This window comes from Microtus oregoni, unplaced genomic scaffold (assembly GCF_018167655.1).
Source record: "Microtus oregoni isolate MIOR12 unplaced genomic scaffold, Mior012 000015F_ref0000493, whole genome shotgun sequence".
Classification (NCBI taxonomy): domain Eukaryota; kingdom Metazoa; phylum Chordata; class Mammalia; order Rodentia; family Cricetidae; genus Microtus; species Microtus oregoni.
This window is the reverse complement of record NW_024543074.1, coordinates 37,696,558-37,717,733: the sequence shown is the minus strand read 5'-3', so window position 1 is coordinate 37,717,733 and position 21,176 is coordinate 37,696,558. Positions and strand designations below refer to the sequence as shown.

At 50.8% G+C, this 21,176-nt stretch overlaps 1 protein-coding gene across 1 annotated transcript; it reads left to right on the top strand.

Annotated features, from left to right (window-relative positions):
• Nucleotides 1–7,059: 7,059 nt before the first annotated feature.
• On the top strand, nucleotides 7,060–20,175 carry Drg2 (developmentally regulated GTP binding protein 2). The gene is made up of 13 exons (XM_041665915.1): nucleotides 7,060–7,208; nucleotides 8,944–9,104; nucleotides 11,686–11,775; nucleotides 12,299–12,359; nucleotides 13,046–13,136; nucleotides 13,605–13,677; nucleotides 13,770–13,860; nucleotides 14,329–14,426; nucleotides 14,790–14,866; nucleotides 15,817–15,905; nucleotides 16,478–16,536; nucleotides 19,158–19,211; nucleotides 19,537–20,175. The coding sequence occupies exons 1-13, from the start codon at nucleotides 7,145–7,147 to the stop codon at nucleotides 19,621–19,623; spliced, it is 1,095 nt and encodes a 364-aa protein (XP_041521849.1). The 5' UTR covers nucleotides 7,060–7,144; the 3' UTR covers nucleotides 19,624–20,175.
• The last annotated feature ends 1,001 nt before the right edge of the window (nucleotides 20,176–21,176 follow it).

Below are 21,176 nucleotides of genomic sequence, written 5' to 3'. Positions count from 1 at the left end.
TAGCTGTTGGAGTGCTAAGGCAGAAGGATCATGAGCCTACAGGTTCCAAACCAGCTTAGTCATCATAGTGAGACCTTCTCTTCTCGACTTTAAATCTCTAGTCCAACAGCCTTGTGTTGGGCTGAATACAACCTGTTGGTGTTCCTGAAGCTCCCACCATAACTCCAGTGTGCTACCAAGTTTTCAAATGATGGTGCGAGTCCCATTGAACATAAAGGCACAAGGGCAATGGTTCTCAACCTGTGGGTCTTGGCGTCTGGGGGTCACTGGGATCACATATCAGATATCCTGCATATCGTATTTACATTAGGACTCATAACTAGCAAAATTATAGTTATGAAATAGCAAGCAATGAGGGGCTGGAGAGATGGCTCAGAGGTTAAAAGCACTGACTGCTCTTCCGGAGATCCTGAGTTCAATTCCCAGCTCACAACCATCTGTAATGAGATCTGGTGCCCTCTCTGGCCTGCAGGCATACATGGAGGCTGAACACTGTGTACATGATAAATAAATCTTTTTTTAAAAAAAAAAGAAATAGAAATGAAAATAATTTTATGGTTGGGGTCACCACAGTGTGAAGAACCATGTTGAGAACCACTGCTCTAGGGCATAGGATGTTAGAGTACTAAGTGCAGATTTGTGGGTGTAAATCAAACAAGCTTTTGGCAGTGAAACCTTAGCATAGCACTGGGGCACAGGGGACAAGGGAGATAGATGGCTCTGTCAGTAAAGTGCTTGGTACAGGAGTGTGATGATGACCTGAGTTCAGATCCCCAGCACCCACATAAAACCAGCATGGCCCTATAATCCCAGCACTGCGTAGATGGAGAATGAGGATCCCTGGGGCTTGCTGATCAGCCAGTCATTGTCATCTTCCTCCTCCTCTTTCTCCTTTTCCTCCTCCTCCTTCTTCTCTTCCTCCTCCTCCTCCTCTTTCTCCTCTTCCTTTGTTTTCTTGAGACAGGGTTGCCCTGGCTCTCCTGAAACTCACTTACTCTGTAGACTGGGCTGACCTCAAACTCAGAGATCCACCTACCTCTGCCTTCCCATGCTGGTAGTAAAAGTATGTGCCACCACTGCCTAGCACAGCAAGCTCCAGTTTCAATGAGACATTTTCTCAAAAGATAAGGCGGAGAGCCAAGGAGATTAATAAGTGAGTAAAGGTGCTTGTGCCAAGCCTGACCATGAGTTGGATCTCCAGAACCTACATGATAAAAAGGGAGAAATGACTCCCAAAGTTGTTCTTTGACCTCCACACATCATACTCCACCACAAAATAAAAGATAACCAAAAAAAATTTTATCACACACACACACACACACACACACACACACACACACCTGCAGACCCATACACTCATATGTAAATACTTTCATCCCTAGCATAGAAAAAAAAAAAAGCACTGGGGGCTGGAGAGATGACTCAGCAGTTAACAGGACTGCTTTTCCAGAGGTCCTGAGTTCAATTCCCAGCCACCACATGGTGGCTCACAATCATCTATAAAGAGATCTGGTGCCCTCTTCTGGTGTGCAAGCATACATGGAGGCAGAACACTGCATGCAAAATAAATAGATAAATTTTTTTTTATTTTAAAGAATTATTTTTTTATATTTATTTATTTATTTATTATATATACAATATTCTGTCTGTGTGTATGCCTGATGTCCAGAAGAGGGCACCAGACCCCATTACAGATGGTTGTGAGCCACCATGTGGTTGCTGGGAATTGAACTCAGGACCTTTGGAAGAGCAGGCAATGCTCTTAACCTCTGAGCCATCTCTCCAGCCCCAATAGATAAATTTTTTAAAAAAGAAAGAAAAAAGAAGAAAGGACAGAGGGAGCACTGGACACCACCAGCCTGGGGTCCTTGTCCTGTGTGTGACTAGAGTCATAGAAAGCGTCCGCTCATCAGAAGCGGAAGCTCTAGCAGAAGGAGCAGCATCTTTCCATTCCCGCTCCTGTCCTAAGGCTCCCTTGCCTTTGCTGGTTCTTCTGAGCACTGAACACATGAACACTGTATTATGTTTGGGCTGCATCAGTGACTCAGCAGAGCGGGGACTCCATGAATACTTCTGGTCTGCAGAACACATACAGAACAGGAGCCATAGTAAGGGAGGTCTATCACATGGGAGAGACAAGTGAGAAACGGTAGAGGACAGGAAAAGGCAGGGCAAAGAACATTGGTACCAGCTGGAGCAGGGTATGGATGCATATTTTAAGGATATGGTCAGTCCAAGCCTTATTAAGCACATGATGTCTGAATGATCTTTGAATGAAAACCTGGAACAAAGAGACCAAGCCAGGCTGATATATGGATGAACATTACAGAGGAAATAACCCACGCAGACGTCATGAGGCAGGAGAGTAACAGTCAGGTACCAGGTGGTGGTGGTGCATGCCTTTAATCAGAAGGCAGATGCAGGTGGATCTCTGTGAGTCTGAGGCTAGCGTGGTCTGCAAGAGCTAGTTCCAGGACAGGCTTCAAAAGCTATACAGCGAAACCCTGTTGAGGAAGGGGGAGTAACAGTCAGGGCAAAGGTCCTGAGACAGAAGCCAGGGGAAGGAAGTAGGAGAGGTAAGGGCAGAGGTGACCTCTGTGCAAAGTGTAGGTGTTTACATGTCAGGTCCCAAGGATCTTGCCTGTGACTGCAATAGTGATGGGGGGGGGGCTTTATTAACCAATCATCTTTAAGAAGTGGAACCTAGTTAAGGCGTGGCTACCTGGAGTCCAGGAAGAAAAACTGGGATGGACCAGGTGCTCGCTCTCTGGGTGATTCCCAGGGGACACAGCAGAACTTGGACTTCCCATTCTTGTGGCATGAGTTTCCCCTTATAATAAGTAAAAATATAATTGTTTATCTTTAAGCTGGCCTGGTTATTTTCCCAAAACGAGTTAACCTCATACACAATAGGACTGACTTGGCTTCTACTGGATGATGGGAGACATTAGAAGAGGCTTTGAATAAGAAACCCTGCTGGTTGCTCAGTGAGAGACAGACTATAGCAAGGCCAGGGGACAAGCAGAGACCCACTAGGAGGCTGCTGAAGCCCCAGGGAGATGTGCTGGAGGGAACAGTAAGATGGTGGATTGCACTGTGCACATCATTTTGCTTTGAAGACAGAGCTGAAAAGGTTCTGGCCCACTGAGTACAGCAGAGCAGCAGAAGCAGCCAAAGGTGAGCCCAAGGTTAGTGGCCTGGAAACAGGGAGGAGGCAGTTGTTACTGTGGTAGCCTTGTGAGATTTTAGCTTGTGAAGGTGACAGTGGCAGCATAAGCAAGTCAATGTCATAGAGAAGGTTGTTTTTTGTTTTTTGGGGTTTGTTTTTTTTTTTAGTTTTTTTTGGTTTTTCAAGACAGGGTTTCTCTGTGGCTTTGGAGCCTGTCCTGGAACTAGCTCTGTAGACCAGGCTGGTCTCGAACTCACAGAGATCCGCCTGCCTCTGCCTCCCGAGTGCTAGGATTAAAGGCGTGCGCCACCACCGCCCGGCTGGTTGTTTTCTTAAAATTATTTCATGTTATAAGTGATTTACCTACATGTACATATGTGCACCACATGCATGTCTGGTGCCCACAGAAGCCAGAAGGGATCAGAGCCCCTAAGATTGCAAGCCACCATATGGGTTCTGAGAACTGGATCCAGGTTCTCTAGAAGAGCAGCCAGTGCTCCTAACCTCGGAGCCATCTCTCCAGCCCCCATAGAGAAGTTTCTTGTCTTCTAACAACAGTTATCTGCTGTGGGGTAGATGGACACTTGACCCTTAGTGGCTCCACATAACCAAGTTTATTTATAAGTCTTCTTAGTCCAAAATGGGCTGGGGCCTCACTCTATCACCAGCAGGGACTGGGCAGACATCTGCAGCCATATTCAGTCTGCACATTCCTGGGCAGGCACAGGATCAGGTGGCCCAGTAAGGAGGAGGTGACATTGTTTCTGGCAGTTCAGCCCCATTAACTACTAAGGGGCTGGGAAGGGGGTTAGCTGGGGGCATGAGAGAAAATGGAAATAATCTCTGGGGAGCAAAAGTCATAGCTGGGGGCTGAGGAGATGGCTCAGTTGAAGAAGTAGCATGCAGGACAATGGTGCCACACGCCTTTAACCCCAGCACTCTGGAATCAGAAGCAGCTGGATCTCTGTGAGTTTGAGGCCAGCCTGGTTTACAGAGTGAGTTCCAGGATGGCTAGGGCTAACCAGAGAAACCCTGTCTCAGAACCCGCCCCCCGAAAAAAAAAAAAGAAAACAAAAGTAACTTGTCTTGAAAGCATCAGTTTCATCCCTAGAGCCCATGTTAACAAACAAAGAAATTATAGACATGGTGGCACATGCCTTCTTTAACCATGGTACTGGTACCCTGAAGGCAAAGGCAGGCAGATCTCTGTGAGTTTGAGGCCAGCCTGGGGTCTACATAATGAAGATATGGTGGCACATGCTTATATAGTCCCAGTGCTGGGGAGGAGAGATGAGCAGATCTCTGGAGCTCGCTGGTCAGCCAGCCTAACCTATGTGACAGGCTCCAATCCATTCAGACTCTTGTCTCACACAAGGTGGATGCTGCCTGAGGAACATCTAAGGTTGTCCTCCGGCCTCAGCGTACATACAAAATCGTAGCTGGAATAGGCCTGCAGTCAAGAGCAGGTGTTCCTCTGTGGACATAGGAAACACCCAGACTTTCAAGTGTTGGCAAATGTGTGCAGTGCAGAGAAACTCATCAGAAATGAAATACCTGGGCAGGAGCAAACTGTGGTGTCTGTTGGTACCCATATGGGATGCCGAAACTTCTGAGACAGGACAAGATCACTAAGGAATCACGGGTGACTGGGAATTAAACTCCAAGACTCCAAGGCATTAGAAACTCGTAGATTGGGAGGAAGAATCGGTAAAAGTGACCTGGGGAGCAGACGGGAAAGGGGCAGGCAGAAACTGATTCTAGGAAATCGAAGACCACTGACTGCTTCTGACCCTGTCAGAGCAACAGAAGAGTGATAGCAAGGAGCAGTCAGTGTGCCCATGATGACGACAATGTGTGGCTCTGTCACACAGGGGACAAGCATGACGCGGGTGTCCCTGTGCTGAAGGTTACCCAAAAGTGGGCCCTTGGTTTGTTTTTCATTTGGAGGTAGGGGTTTCTTCTGAAAAAATCACATGTAAGAGGCTTTTGCTGAGATGTTACAGAAATGTATTTTACGTGAGACTGGGGTGCGACTTGGTTGATAACATCCGCACAAGCCTTGGCTTCAGTTCCCAGCACCTGTGTCTCTCCTTTGCCCAGCTTTTAATGGGTTGTTCTGTTCTTAACTCTAGCAGCTCTGCAGGGTTCTCCAGTGCTTTTCACCTTGCTGACAGTAACTTTTGATGGACAAGTCAAACATCTACATAGAGAAGTAGTGACCTCTCCCTATGCAAACCAACCCCACCTCTACAGATCCACAAGCTACAGGAACAGCAGGAATTACAGCTGGCTTCCTAGGCTGGGCTTTGAAGGACTCAGATCTTCAAAAGGAAAGCTAGCTGCCTCTCTTTTGACCTTGAGGTAGGCCCAGCAAACAGGCAAAACAACAAAAACAAAACGAAACAAAAACCTAAGGGGCCGTGGGATCAACGTGAAAGCAGACAGCAGAGAAGATGGTAGCACTCTTGGATGAGCCATTTTCCCCAACAGTAAGGTCAAAGCACGTTTACTTCTGTGGGCACAAGGTGGTGGTAAGAGATTCCAGCAGTCATATCAGGAAGTAGTTGGAAGGGAAGAAAAGAGGAGGAAGACACAGCTATAGGAGTGGAAATGTTAGGGGGCTGGAGCAATGGCTCAGTGGCTAAGAGCGCTAGCACTTGCAGGGGACCCAGGTTGGACTCAGGACCCACATGGTGGCTCACAACTATCCCCCCAGGTCCAGGCAATCCGATGCCCTCTTCCAACCTCTGCAGGCATCAGGCATGATATGGTACACATGTATGTGCAGGCAAAACACTCTAACACAGAATATAAATCTTTTAAAATGTTATAATGTGACCTGTTGTTTTGTATGCTAATTTTAAAAAAATAGGAAATTTGAGGCAAAAGGGACTTGAAGACTTGGGCCTGGGCTCCTCAGGTCTCCTCATCTGCATGGACCAACCCAGCTTTCAAATGTTCCATCACCTTTTGATACCACTGAAAACATCATACAAATCTATGGTACTTAAATATGGTACATATTGAAATGTATGGCAGAAGCATCATACACGTCGACTACATTACTCTGAGGGTCTCGGAGTTTCCAGCCAGCGGTTCATCTGGTCTTGCCACTGTCACTCAGTAGCCTGTGCACCTTGAGTTGAAAACCTTGCATAATTTGCGATTTCAATTTGGAAAATGCAATGCAAGTGAGAATGGTGAGCCCATGCACTTTACTCTTGAAGAGGACCAGTTCTTTCCAGAAGCCGCATGGTTGCTCACTGTCATCTGTAACTATAGTTCCAGGGGATCTGCTGGTTCGACCTCCACTGGCATCAAGCCTGCACATGGTGTACATCCATCCATGCAGGCAAAACACACACACACACACACACTACTCCAAACCAAGACTGGCAATAAATGCACTTAATAGCTGAACCATCTCTCTAGCCCCGTTTTTATTTTTTGTTTGCTTGATGTTTTACTGAGACTGATACTAGCTATGCAACCCAGCTGGCCTCAAACTAACAGCAATCTTCCTGCCCTGGTCTCCTGAGTGTTTGGAGTACAGGCTTCCCCAGAAGGCTAGACGGCCCAACCCTCTCTCAACGCCTTTACAATATGGGAGCCATAAAGACTTTCTGCCCAGCACCTTTTCTGTCACTATCAAAGAGTAAAAAGGGTCCCACTTCACGATTTACTACCTCAAGATCCCCTCTCTGCCTTGCATACTCGTTCTTGTGGGTCCTGCCCTAGTGGGTCAAAGTCTAGACCCGGCTGCCTCCTGGAGCATCCAACTTCAGCGAGGGAGGAACGAATGGTATCTGCTCTCCACGTGGTCTGCCCGGACTCCGAATCTCGCAGCACCAGGCGCTCAGGAGGACTCCGTTCTCGGTGCGCTTCCTGATTCTGGCTGCTTTGCCTCCGGCGTCAGACCTGAGTTCCCAGCGCTGTAAGCTGTAGGTAGCGTGGATCTCTGCCGAAGCAGCGACTATGGGGATCTTGGAGAAAATCTCGGAGATCGAGAAGGAGATCGCTCGGACCCAGAAGAACAAGGGTGAGGGCGGGATCGGAGGGTCTCCCTTTCTACCCTCCTCGTTTTTCTTGTCTGTAAAATGAGGAAGCAGCTGGAGCTGCTTCCGAGGCCGGAGAATCTCCAGAAAAGTGCCCAGGCGTGCATGAGGCCGGAGTGGGCCCACGCCGCGGTATGGTTTTAGGTTCTTGACAGTTCTGTTCAGTGCTGGACTCGGTGATCGAGTAGGGAAATCTCAGCGCACACACTAAGCCTGTGACCCAGAAAGGCAATGCCGGGAATTTTGCCCTAGGCTTCTAGCTGCTGGGGCCTTCCTGCTGAAAAGGGCAAAAAGACCTCTCACAAAACAGCTTGCCCCGGTAGACAGGCAGGCGGCCCCAACGTAGTGTCGAGGAAATAGGGACCGGAGAGTTTGTCCACCACGTACTTGCTTTGAAACCTTGTAAAGTCATGTCATCTTTTGGAGACCCGATGTCCTCATCTGTAGATGGGGATAACTCCTGCTCTCTTGTAATTCACATGTGCAAAACCCTTGCCTCCGAGTGAGCCCTTACTATTTAAAGTAAACCTTCCCAAATATAAGCATTAAAGAAGCATCAAATCTGAACCTCAAACTGTAAGGGTTGGAGATCAGTGAAGAGAGGAGGCGGGATTGTCAGGCAGTGTTCTCGGGTGCTTTTCTGAGTCTTGCAGAAATATGATAAAGGAGTTAGTGATGCTATCATTCATATTTTGCTGATAATAAACTGATGCACACGGCTAAGTGACTTTTCTAGCCAGTAATGGCAGGGTGGAATTGATCTCATTGAGACTGAGGCAAGGTTCATAGGTCCTGAGGCAAGGATGAAGTCAGTTTGTTCAATTCTGTAATATATTGGGGAGCAGTAGATGGTCATAGAAGGGTGGAAGAAGGTGGGCAGGACAGGTGAGATCTTGATTCTCAGCCTCAGTCATATCCCCTTAATCCTGAGGGTTTTGTAGCCCCTGAAATAGAATTCCTTCTCAATAATGTGACCCATTTCCCCCCCAGAATTTGAAAACAGTATGGTACTCCTAATACTATAAAGGAGGAAGAAAAGGCAAGCCATTTATAGTGAAAAAATATGTCTTTCCCTTTGTGAATGCTGGGTTTTGTCAGGGTGCAGGAAGTCAGAACAAAGCGCAGGATACCCATCCCTCTGCTTTGGTGTCCAGAGAAGGACACTCTAATGCAGGAAGGCTGTGTGTGGCCTCCTGGATTCTCTCAGAAGTGTAGCTCAGTGTGGTGAATTTGTGTGTGCCACAGTGTCCCCTTCCTGCACACACTGGTGCATCCGTGGAATTCTAGCACCACAGACAATGCCCTGTGTCCCTAGGTAAGCAGGGCAGGTCTGAGACCTTCAGACTTTACTGAGGTTGTCTCTGGACATCTTTGGGATGTGACCAGTCATGAAGGACCCAGGAACTTCCTGGCTGTTCAGAATTGGCTCATATGCTTTAGGGCAGCTGACAGTAAAGACTGAGCAGAGTGAGCAGAAAACAGCCTTGTCAGGTACCGTTAGTGCTGCCCACCCGTGATCTTTACCCACTGTCATGAGTGCTCAGGTCCCAGTGAGAGATTAAGGTGCATAGGGGGCCTTTGAAGCAGAGGGGGCTCCTCTGGTCTCCTTCAGGTGACTGCTGTCTGATGTTCTCAGCACGTGGCCCCATGTGGGTCCACATCTGACCCATCAGGTGGTGACCCTGACTCCTATTTTCTGTCTTGCTTTACATCCTCCAGCCACCGAGTACCACCTTGGCCTGCTGAAAGCAAAACTGGCCAAGTATCGGGCCCAGCTCCTGGAACCATCCAAATCAGCCTCATCTAAAGGAGAGGGCTTTGATGTCATGAAGTCAGGTGACGCCCGAGTGGCACTGATTGGCTTTCCCTCTGTGGGTAAGGTCAGTGATGGTCCACATGGACCTTGGGGAGAACAGTAGAGATCACCCACCTGCATGGCCATCCTCCCCTCCCCTCACTGTCACCCTGACTTAGAGGCCACTCTTCTTGCTCCTTAGCAGTAACAGGTGGCCTTCCAAGTCAGCCACTGACATAAATGACAGTGATGGAGTCACTGTGGGGTTTTCTAGAAAGTTCCTTCTGAAAAGTGGCTTAGTTTAATGTAGTGTCCATATTGACTTAACATTTTATGTGGGAGTAAGATTAAATAAGCACCATTGCTAGGGTAAATAAGGTTTTAATATATTTTAAGATTTATTGGAGGTGGGGGAGGACACGTGCCACCTTGGAGGTCAGGAGACAGAGTCCTTAGGGTAGAACTTGGATTGTCAGGCTTGGTAGCAGGTACTTTTTAATCTTTTGCGCTCTTTCACCAGCCAATATGTTTTTAATACTAGAATGATCTTGGACTTTTTGTTAAAGAGAGTTCCCACAGTCCATACAACAGGTTTCTTTTTTGGTTTTTCGAGACAGGGTTTCTCTGTAGCTTTGGAGCTTGTCCTGGAACTAGCTCTTTTTTTTTTTTGGTTTTTTCGAGACAGGGTTTCTCTGTAGTTTTGGAGCCTGTTCTGGAACTCCCTATGTAGACCAGGCTGGCCTCGAACTCACAGAGATCCACCTGCCTCTGCCTCCCGAGTGCTGGGATTAAAGGCGTGCGCCACCACCGCCCGGCTGGAACTAGCTCTTGTAGACCAGGCTGGCCTCCAATTTACAGAGATCCGCCTGCCTCTGCCTCCTGAGTACTGGGATTAAAGGCGGGGGCCACTACAGCCGGGCCTACAGCAGGTTTCTTTATTGGTAACATTGTTACATAAGGACAGCACCCGTGTTACAACTCATGTATCAATGTCAAGCTGCTGTTATTGTGTCCAGATTGATTCTGATTTCTCCCTACCAACCTGGACTCCCCCATCTCATTCACTTGTCATGTCTCCCTAACTCTAGGCAGCTTCAGCATGCTTTGATTTTGACTCTTTGTTTCCTTGTTGTTTTGAGATATAGGGTCTTACTTTGTAGCTCTGCCTGACCTGGCTCTGTAGACCAGGCTGGCCTCCGGCTCACAGAGATCTGCTTGCCTTTGCTGCCTGAGTGCTGGAATTAAAGTTGTGCCCACTGTATCTGGTCCTGATTTTTAGTTTTATCTTACACATGTTGATGTGTGCATCTGTACATGTGCATGAGGGTGTTTGTGCACACATGTATGTGTATACCTGTGGAGGTTAGGACAACATCAGGTGTCATTTCTTGGGTTTTCCATCATGTTTTTGAAGACAGGACCTTTCACTAACCTGGACCTTGCCAGGTAAGCTAGGCTTCCTGACCCAACCCCAGGGATTCCCCCATCTCCACATCCCCTACCCAACCCCAAGTGCTGAGATTATAGGACCACACCTGGCTTCTTTACATGGGTGCTGAGGATCAAACTCAGGTTTGCCTCACAATACTGGTTCAGCTAATTCCCTGGTCCTGGTCCCCCCCCCTTTTTTTTTTTTAAATACCCTTCAGTGCTAAGATAGCAGCCACCTGCCACTGAGCCATAGCCCCAGCCCAATTTGATGCTCTTGACATTTGGGTGAAGTGCTGCTTAGGTGTTTTGCATGAAGTCCTCGCTTTGGACTGTTTGCCTGCTTCAGCACGCTACCACAGTTGTGTTCCTCCAGCCAAGACTGGCTCCGGGGCCTGTCTGCTCTGATCTACTTCCCGCCCTAGCCTAGGAGCTGCCATTTCTCCAAGGACGCCTTCTTCCTTTTTTGGGAGAATCGTTGCAGAAACCAAGACCAAGGTGCTGACTTACTTTTTAGCAGGACTACTGGTATACAGATGACAGAGCAGAGCAAAGATGGATGCAGGAGGCTGCTCGGGAGCAGGCCTGCAAGCTCAGTCCGGGGCTGCACCAGGGGCTGGGGCAGCTCCTGAATCCATCACAAAGCAGTCCACCAAAGAAGGGGCTAAGCAACAGCCACTGCTCCCTTCAGCGCTTGCTACGGCAGGATTTGTTTTGTTTTCCCTCTGTAATTAGTGTGTCTGTGAAAGAAAGCCATGTCCCTAGTGAGTCTTGTGGCAGATACCACCTGCTTTGCAGGGTGACCCATCTGATCTAGGACCAGGAATGTACCCAAAGTTAGCCTCTAGTGTCATTGTTGGGTATGGTGGCAGCCACTGCTGTCAGAACCATGTGAAACTCCCATCACTGCCAGAGCAGCAGCAGGTTCAGAATTCTGGCTTCAGTAGGGCAGTAGGCCAGAGAAAGGCTGCTGGTACAGGAGGGGAAATCTTAGGAACCAGGTCCCTCACCTGAGACAGGCGTGAGGCTTCCAAAGAGCATGGACTCCTGTGCCAGTCCACGTTTGTAGTCTAGAGACCACACACACCCTCCTCTGAGTAGGCACTCTCTGCACTCAGGGCCCCAGGCTAAGGTCAAGGAAGCTTTCTCTGTCTGCCCAGGTAGCCCACGCCCCATAGGAACTTGCCTAGGAGTCCGAGTTAAAACTCATTAGGGCAGTAGCCTTCTTTCTCTCCTAGTCCACCTTCTTGAGTCTGATGACCTCTACAGCCAGCGAAGCTGCATCTTACGAGTTCACCACCCTGACGTGCATCCCTGGAGTCATCGAAGTAAGTGGAGTGTGCTGGGCCCTACCCAAAAGAGGTATGCTTGTGTTAACACTTGTGACGTGCTCACTGTGTGAGCACCTGAGGGAGCTGCCCCATGTGGGGACGCCCCGCAGTGCTGGCCCTTCTTAGGACCTGAGCAGTGCCTGGCTGGCCTAGAGCTCCACCTTGTCCCAGTAGATCTGGCCCATCCATGGCAGCTCTGTCTGGTACCCCTCTGTTCTCTGCCCCCTACCCATCTGGTCCCTGACGGCTGGCTGCTTGGTTCTTTCCACCCTGTAAAGTTTCAGCCTTCGGGCCGTGCTTGCCTGGGTAGCAGGTGTTGGAGCCTGTGGCTCCACATGATTTATTGATTACTCAGCAATGTGCTCAGTGGGCTCTTCCAGGCAGCTGCAGCTCTTAGGTGATGAGGCCCAAACTTGGCCCCAGTTGGTACCAGTGTGGGCCCATTGTAGGTGCCTAAACCCAGGCAGGCTCCTGACCACAGTGGCCCAGCCCTGCCTCACCCTTCTCTTCTGCTTCCTAGTACAAAGGTGCCAACATCCAGCTCTTGGACCTTCCTGGAATCATTGAAGGAGCAGCGCAAGGTGGGAGCAGGGCAGGCGGGTGGGGGGCAGGTTGGAGCGCTGTCATTGAGTGTTGAAATGGAGGGGGAGTCATGGAGATCACATTTGGAACTCTAGACCTGGTACCCTTACTTTCCAGACAGGACAGACTGCAGTTCAGATGCTGGTGCCATATTCACTTTATGGTCTTGGTCCAGTGGTTGATGTATGCAAGCCACGCCATAGTCTCCTGATCTTTAAAATGGGCAGAGTGGTACCAAATTCACAGCTATGTGAGGGAGCAAATGAGATAGTGTTCATGAAGCCTGGCTGGGCCTACTGCAGGAAGGGTGAAAGGTCATTATCACCCTGTCATTCCACTTAAGGTGGTGACTTCTAGAGCCAGTCTTAGCTGGGCTAAGGTGGTACACACTTGTATTCCTAGCACTCAGGAGGCTGAGGCAGAAAGATCATGAGTTCAAGACCAGCCTAGGCTATGTAAGTGAACCCTGTCTCAAAGAACATAAATAAATAAGCCAGTCTCCATGAATTAACAGCTCATAGATTCTCCCCAAGGGCCAGGAAAATCATAGCACAGGGTGGACTCTAACAGGAACGATGAGGGTCTTGGAGGAACTGGGGTCTAAGGTATTTCAGACTGCACAGTCACATTGCCCCACCTCTTGCCTGTGCCTTACTGAGGCGCATCCTTCCCTCTACCTGTCCAGGGCGAGGCCGTGGCCGGCAGGTGATTGCTGTAGCACGCACAGCCGATGTTGTCGTCATGATGCTGGATGCCACCAAGGGAGATGTGCAGAGGTCTGTGCAGCAGGGCAGGGGAACCCACAGGGCAGGGCCAGTGATGGTCCGGTGTGTCTCTGGCTCAAGGGATCTGTATCTAACCTAGCACCATCAGGCCTAGGTGTCCTCTCCTATAGGTGGTGTCCAGATAGGATTGGAGATCTTAGGCTCAGGTCAAGGGACACAGCCTAACCTTGGTTATTGCCCACCCTACTGTCAGAGGCACACCAGCCTACCCCTAGCAGTAGGCCCCTGAGAGCTCCTCACCCTCCTCCATGCGCCATGAAGGCATGGTATAGCCTCTGTTTTAGAAGCTCCACTATAACTTTGGGCTGTTGGGTTGCTAGGGAAGGGGCTAGGGGAGGGAGCTGGCTTCATTCTATGCAAGCAGTGCTGCCTGGGCCGTGGGGAAGCTATATGGCTTTCTTGGGAACTATAAAGGACTTATAAAGCTATAAGTCCTTTGAAGGCTAGGACTTTGCCTAGGTCCCTGCTGGAGAAGGAGCTGGAGTCTGTGGGTATTCGCCTGAACAAGCACAAGCCCAACATCTACTTCAAGGTATGGCCACACTACCCAGGGCCCTTGGCAAGGGATGGACGGCTGGTGCCGCTGCCCCTTCAGCAGCAGCTGTCCCTGCCTCTCTTGTTCAGCCCAAGAAAGGTGGCGGCATCTCCTTTAACTCCACGGTCACACTGACACAGTGCTCGGAGAAGCTGGTGCAGCTCATCCTGCATGAGTACAGTATCCTTGGCAGTTGGTTTCCTGGCTCTTCGTGGATGGCCAGATGGCCAGGTGACATCCAGAAGAAAGACAAGACGTTTGGGAAACTGTCCTGAGGCCTGGGGCTCTCTGGATTGGAGAAGGAGCAGGAGCTCTGTATGCACCTGCGGGTGCTAGAGCATGGGCCAGGGTTCCTGAGGCGAGAGATACCAGTGAGTCAGACTGAGCCGGGGCCAGATGGCACCACCATCTTCCCGTTGGTGCTCCAGGACAGCCTGGGCTTGAGGAGCAATTCCACTGCCTGACAGCCAAAGTTGAAGTCATCTTTTGTTTTTCATATTTTGTGGTTTAGAGAATAGAAATGAGAGCTTTGAACAAAAGCAGATTGTGACCAAGTCTCTAAGACCACTACTTTTTATTGCTTGGTTCCTCACTAAAAGATACATGGGGACACCAGTACACAGCTTGTCCTTAATCTGAGCTACTCAGAGATCTTCAATGCTGAAGTACTCTTCCGAGAAGACTGCTCTCCGGATGAATTCATTGATGTGATCGTGGGCAACCGGGTCTATATGCCCTGCCTATATGTAAGTGGTGTGGTGGCCCAGGCTGCCTGTGAGGAAGGGGCACTCTGGCCCAGGTCACATGACTTTTCCTCTGAGTGCATCTCCTGCATTGCAGTGACCCAGGTAGCTACCACCCACTGTTCCCACCCACCTCAGTAGTCTTCTGAGAGGAACTGAGAGCTAGGGTTCTCCCCAGCCCACCCCCCGCCTCAGTGACTGCTGGAGTCTTAGAGGCATGAAGAGCTTGGAACCAGGGTTCCAGCCCGTCTAGCTTTTCCTTTTAGGGGGTCTCCTCTATCCAGAGGCATTGAAGGGAGTAGGCCCATGGGCGGGTGTAACATTTGAGGCCATGTCCCTGGCCTGACCCCAACTATCCAATCTCAGGTGTACAACAAAATTGACCAGATCTCCATGGAAGAAGTAGATCGTCTAGCCCGAAAGCCCAACAGTGTTGTTATCAGGTAAGAACGTGGCTTCCTGCCCCTCTGTTCTCCTTGCTGAGTGTTGGTTGCTTGTTTGTCTATCTTGAAACAGTCTCTCTGCATAGCCCTGGTTGTCCTGGGGCTCGCTGTGTAGACCAGGCTAGCCTTAGACTCTTAGAGATCTTCCTGCCTCTGCCTCCCTAGTACAGGGATTACAGGCATGTACCACCATGCCCTTCTTTCTGAGAGTTCTCACCACTGGAGATAGGCCTGCTGGCTGGCCACCTCAGCTCGGAGGAGAGCTAGACCTCTAGCTTGTGTGAGTTCACATAACCTAGCATCTCCTCCCAAAGACAAGTTTAAAGCCTAGGGGTTGCAGGAAGGGTGACTCTGACTAGTAGTCACTGGCTCACTTCCCAGTGCCACCCTGCTAGGGGCTCCTTCTCAGGGGGTTTACACTAAGTTCTTTGTTTCTTTGCGTTCCTTGATCAAACCAAGTGTTCTGACGAGTAGGTGACATCTGAGGGCTGCCTCCTAGACCCTGCAGCTACTGCAAAGGGCAGCATCCCTCCCTGCCTCCCAGATACTTTGACTGCCTAGGACATACTCCTCCTGCTTGTACTTAGCGCAGCACTCAGGGCCACCTGGATCTGGTTGTCCCAAAACCTGGATTCTTCCTTCTGTATTCTGGTGGGTATCCCTGGGCCTTAAGCAGCCTATCTGTCCTCTTTAGGGAAAAGTGAGCATGTCCACAGTCCCAGTACAACAGGCCTCTGTCCCTATCACACAACCAGGCTGAGCCACAGGGGGATGCTAAGTTCCATTAGTCATGATGCTGGGTAACCAGAGGCACAGCTGCCATCATGATTCTCTGCTTGTGTCTAGCAATGATGGCAGGGCCACACTGGCCTTGGTAGTACTCTCCAACAGTAGAGACTGTGGCCTCTGAGCCTCAGGGCCCTGCCTGCCTGACACTGCCTTCCCTGTAGCTGCGGCATGAAGCTGAACCTGGACTACCTGCTGGAAATGCTTTGGGAGTACCTGGCCCTCACCTGCATTTATACCAAGAAGAGAGGACGTAAGTTGAGAACGACAGCTCAGAGATGGCTGAGCCTTCCCCAGCTTTCCCAGGGCTATCAGCCTGCTGTGCCACCCAGAGGTCCTTGTGCCAGTTTGTTAGAGCAGAGGAGCTTGGCCTAGGCCCATGTGGCAGAGATGCTAGCTGTAGGTTAGCTGGTCCGGAAGCTGCACCATGTCCCCACTGGCCACAGCATTCTTGTTCTCTTGATTTCCCTCCACAGTAGCAGGCCCTTTGTTAGGCCCACTTACTCTGTCTTCATCCCTTGTACATACGTGCTCACATAGCCCAGGTTACCTTGAGCAGTTTGTGGTACCCCTGCCCTTGTAAGCTGGGAAGAGCTATAGCTTCCCACCTAGGCTTCAGCATCCATCCACTCCCTGCCCATTCACCCATTCCACCTATCCAGCGACTCCTCTCTGGGTTCTGATGAGTGACAGAGTGACATAGCACAAGGTTCCATGCTGAGGGTACACCAGATAGCAAGCAGCGAGGTTAGGAGAAGGTCTCGGTAGCCGGTGCCCAACCCAGCACAGGCAAAGACTGGTTGACATGCCTCCATCTCCCTACAGAGAGACCAGACTTCACAGATGCCATCATTCTCCGGAAAGGGGCCTCTGTTGAACACGTGGTAAGTTGAGGTCTACCTGAATGGACAGAATAACGAGCTCTCTGAGCTGTTTGTTCCAGCCAGGGTAGGGGGAGATGACGTAAGGCAGGCTAGGCTTACCTTACCTGGTTATTGAACACTGAGATAGGTTCCTCCAGTGAGATGAGCTGTGGAGGTGGGGGGGGTCTCATTTCCTGTCCTTTAAGGTAGGGTAACAACTGCAGGGTGGCTTAGATCACATTAAATAAAGCTCACTGGCCACCTAGCACTAAGAAGGTGCCATTGTCTCTGCGTCCAATGCTGCAGGGTGTTTGGTTGTTATATTCCAGTTTCTCCGGTGTATATGGAACTAAGCCTGGGAAAGGCCCTTCAACTAGTCTCTTCCTCCCATTTGGTAACAGAACCATTGCTCAGAGTTGCCACTTCCTGTATGTCTCCAAGAGTTCCTGGGGCCTTGCTATTCTGCCTTGTTCCCCAACTGCCCGAGCCCAGGGTGACTGACTGCTCCCCCATGGACTCATTGAACATTAGCACCAAAGATGGTAGCCATGGGCTTAGCAGATGTCAGGGTCCTGGCCCCAGAACTCAGCAGCTGGGTATGGGTCATGGGCTGTGGAATGCTCACCTGTAGTTCAGGAAGAAGTTTGGAGGGCATGAACTGAGATGCCCTGGAGTCTGAACACAGACTTGAAGGAGCATCCTAGGCAGGGAATTCTGGGTTTAGATGCCTTACCCCGTTGGAATTGCTGCCTGACACACCCACCCTACATAGCTTCAGCCACACAGTCAAGTTCCTGAGTTCTTTTCTTAGGTTTTGTTTCTGCCCAGCCCTGTTATTTCTCAGGACCTGGTCTCTGAAGGCAGGGAAGCAGCTATTCCTGCATTCCCTCAGAATGTATTCAGTCTCATACAGTGTTCCGTCTGGCAAGTCTAGCTGTAGCCGACAGGATCCTTGTGTCACTTAGACATGCCGGCAGGCTAGTCACCTCTTCTGGGCCCACAGTCACGGCTAAGGAGAGTTGAGAGCATTTACTTCAGTCTCTTCTGAGCTGTGGCTGTAGTGCCCCCTGCAGTGAGGGTAGCGAGCTCTAGACACAGGTGCTGGCCCTTCTGGAAGAGCATGCTCTGCTTTGGATCCAGCTGATATCTAGAGTAGATCAGATGTCACCATATATGGTAGGAAGAACAGGCCAGCAAGAGAAGGGTGTGGTGTGTTTCAGGAAAACCATGTAAAGGGCCAGAGGCAGGAGCAAAGGTGAGGAGAAAAGGCCAGTGGGTGGGAGAAACCTTTGACCCTTCCTCAGAGCCTGGACTTTGTCCTAGAGAAATCTTCCCTGTGAGAAAGAAGCCTGCTCCTGCCCTGAGGCCTGGATTACAGACTGGGTGCTGGCTGAGACCAGAAGAGCCAGCCAAACCTGCAGGCACTCCCAACTCTTCATCCAGTGCCTCAGTCCCTCTTCTGGGGGATGACAGAGCCCTAGGGCCTTTGTGATACACCTGCCCTGGCCCTGCGGGTGAGCACTTGGTGGCCTTGTGTATGAGAGGCAGGGAGCCCTGGAGCAGAAGACTGGGGATTGCCCTTTCCTTCTCTGATACATTTGCTTTTTGGAGGGGAGGGGGAATTCGAGACAGGGTTTCTCAGGTTTCTCTGTATAGCCCTGGCTGCCCTGGAACTCCCTCTGTAGACCAGGCTGCCCTCAAATTCAGAGGCCTTCCTACCTCTGCCTCCTGAGTGCTGGGATTAAAGGCATGGCTATGCATTTTATTAAAGGATTACAGGAAAGTGCCCCTCTTGTGAAAAAGGCGTCTGGTGAACCTCTGGTAAAGAGGCCTGCTGCACGTGTCCTTTCTGTCAGACACAGAGGGGGAATGCTGGCTGTCAGGGTTTTCTGTCCTATGAGGAGAGATGGGGCTGCACTTTCAGACTGCTGGTGGCTTTTTTTTTTTTAATGATCTGACCAAACGGAGCTTAAAAAACGCATTTGTAGGCCAGAGCTGACCTCTAGGCCACAGTGTTCATCTCTGTCCTTGAGATAGGGAGTTAGGGATTGGTTGTTTGTCTGTTACTAACAGTCACCCTCAGTCAGTTGACTTACCATATCTGTTCAGGAAATGTTCTTGCAGGCCTGAATCTGTAAGACGTCTGAGCGCACGGGATGGGGGTGACATTGCACAGCACTCACAGCCATCTCCATTGTGCTCCACCGTTGCCTCGCTCAGGGTCTTCCTGTGGCCTTCATCCCACCCAGGAGCACTGAGGGGTTAGTCTGGGCTCAGGAAAGGAACGGACCGGGAATACAAGATGCTGTAGGCCACAGCTGGAGTCAGGAGGCTTGAAAGCCAGTGACCAAGCAGTTAGGACTCAAAGCCTTGGTGGGTGTTCTGAAAGCCTGCGTGGCCTTTTCTAAGGGAACTTTATCTAGTTGTCCGGGAAAGACAGGCAGAGGGCTACTACCTGCAGAAATGTTCCTGAGTGCCATTTCAAACCCACTTAGAGCTGGGCGTGGGTGGTGGGGTGGAGCAAGGGCTCATGCTTGTGGGGTCCGTGGTCTGCCTTTCCTCATGGCCTGGGCTGTCAAAGCCCCTCACCAGGGATGGTTGCTCACCACAAGCCTCATCTCCCTGACTTTTCTGTCCCCTAGTGCCACCGCATCCATCGGTCTTTGGCCAGCCAGTTCAAGTATGCCTTGGTGTGGGTGAGTCTGGGCAGGAGCTGGGTGGGAGGCTAGACCCAACAGCCCCAGGGTTAGGTTCAGCACAACATCCTTGTCTAACATCCCTGCCGTTAATGCATGGGGACCCTCATGTCTGACTGCCGTACTCCATGAATAACTTGAGCTGGAAGTAGGTCTCTCCACCTCCAAGACTACGTGGGATACTTCACTGTTCAGACCCACAGAGTCTGAGCTGCAGGAGGCCCCTACTTTCTCTGACTTTTACCTCCTCCCCCTACACCCTGCTGTCTTCCTGCTTCTTTGGCCATCCCAAGACTGACATGTGCCCTCTGCACCCTTCCGTCAGGGTACCAGCACCAAGTACAGCCCGCAGCGGGTAGGCCTGACTCACACCATGGAGCATGAGGACGTCATCCAGATTGTGAAGAAGTAGTCACCCCACCAGCCTGCCGGCTTGGCTCCTGGGGACTCGGAGCCCCTGGGACTTCCCAGGAAGGGACTCTTGAGTCAGCTGTTTCATAAGCTTCTTCAGTAAGCAGTATTGGACAGGCGAGGCTGGGGACCAGGGCTTTGCTGAGGACGTTTTCTATAAGTCTGTCCTTGTGCTAGGCTTCCTAGGGAGCCTGCAGCCTGTGTCCATGTCCTGTGCCCATCTGGGCACTCAGGAGCTAGTTACCCACATCTTCCCAGCCAGACCTCAAGCAGACCCAGGCTTAGGGTAGGCCCTCCTGAGTCCCTGGGGCTGAGACTTGTGACAGCAACTCTAGCACTTAGCGGGCTCAGGCTGAAACCTCCCACAGGTCCTCCCAACACAGGGCTGTCCCTCGTGGAAGCCAGGGCCCAGCCAAAGTGTCCTAAAGTGCCTCCCCCTGGGAACCCCTCCCAGAGCAGCCCTACCTGCCTGGGTGGGACCTGTGAGTTCTGGCTCTGTTTCCTTCTGAGCTCCTATCTCTGCCCTCCTTTCTGAAATAAAAGAATGGGACGTGATTCCTGCCCAGACCAGGGCAACTTGTATTTCTGTCGCTTGGCCCAGTGGGGGCGGGGCAGCAGTGAACTGACCGTGAGTGGGAAGTGGGTGTAGCTTGGGTCTGTAAGAGACTGACCTGGACCTGGTAGACCAAGAGAAGATAGACTCTCCCCAGCCCAGGAAGACTGCCCAGAGACTGCGGGTGTCCCCCTGGCTCCTCTAGAGGCCATGCTCAGCTGTCAGACTAGATAGCATCCTTAGGAAGCTCTTGAGACTGCTGGAATAGTAAAAAGGCTTCTCTGAGTGTGGGGTGGCTGATACTCACGTCAGGATGGAGGGTCCACTGGTGCTGGCTGGGTCCTGTGCCTCTTCGTGGACAGTGTACAGTGCTCTTGGCTGCCTAAGAAGTAGGGCTTTAGGGTGCACTGCACAATTTCTGTGCAGTTTCCAGGAAGCTCAACGGCTGGAGCCTAACTAACGTGTGGAGCCGGCCTGCAGCCCAGCCTGCTGCTCTCCAGGCTGTTTCTTGCTCCCATGTCAGCTGCTCATGCTTTCCAGAGACAAAACAGGAATAATAGACGTCATTAAATATACATTGGGCCCCAGGCAGTCGGTGTGGCAGCCTGAGCCTCTGTCCAGCTCTGTGGAGGCAGACACAGGACCCCCAATAAACAGCATGCAGGTTGGGAGCCAACCACTGGACCCAGGTAAGGGACTCTGGGCCCTTGGGGTTCTGCCACTGGCCCCTGACATTGTAGAGAAGGGGTGGCAGAAGGGTTGCCTTGGCCTTGACTCACTGGGTACCCTTCTGAGCTTCACTGTCTTCGGTGAGATGGGCATGGTGCCCGTGTGACTCCTTGGCAACAGCAGCACACAGGACAGGTAAAGATGTGGCTGTTTGCTCCGGCTCCTTCCCCTAAGGGCCCAAGGGAAGGAGTCCAGGGCAGAGGTGTTCCCTACCGAACTGTGGGAAAGCCTCAGTCATGGAGAAGATGCTCAGGCCATGAGCTCGCTGGGCA

Excerpts from the sequence above, each read along its gene's own strand:
- Drg2 (XM_041665915.1), top strand. The coding sequence starts at position 7,145 with ATGGGGATCTTGGAGAAAATCTCGGAGATCGAGAAGGAGATCGCTCGG. Across the intron at positions 12,360-13,045 it reads CATTGAAGGAGCAGCGCAAG|GGCGAGGCCGTGGCCGGCAG; the intron begins GTGGGAGCAGGG and ends CTACCTGTCCAG. Across the intron at positions 19,212-19,536 it reads TCAAGTATGCCTTGGTGTGG|GGTACCAGCACCAAGTACAG; the intron begins GTGAGTCTGGGC and ends CCCTTCCGTCAG.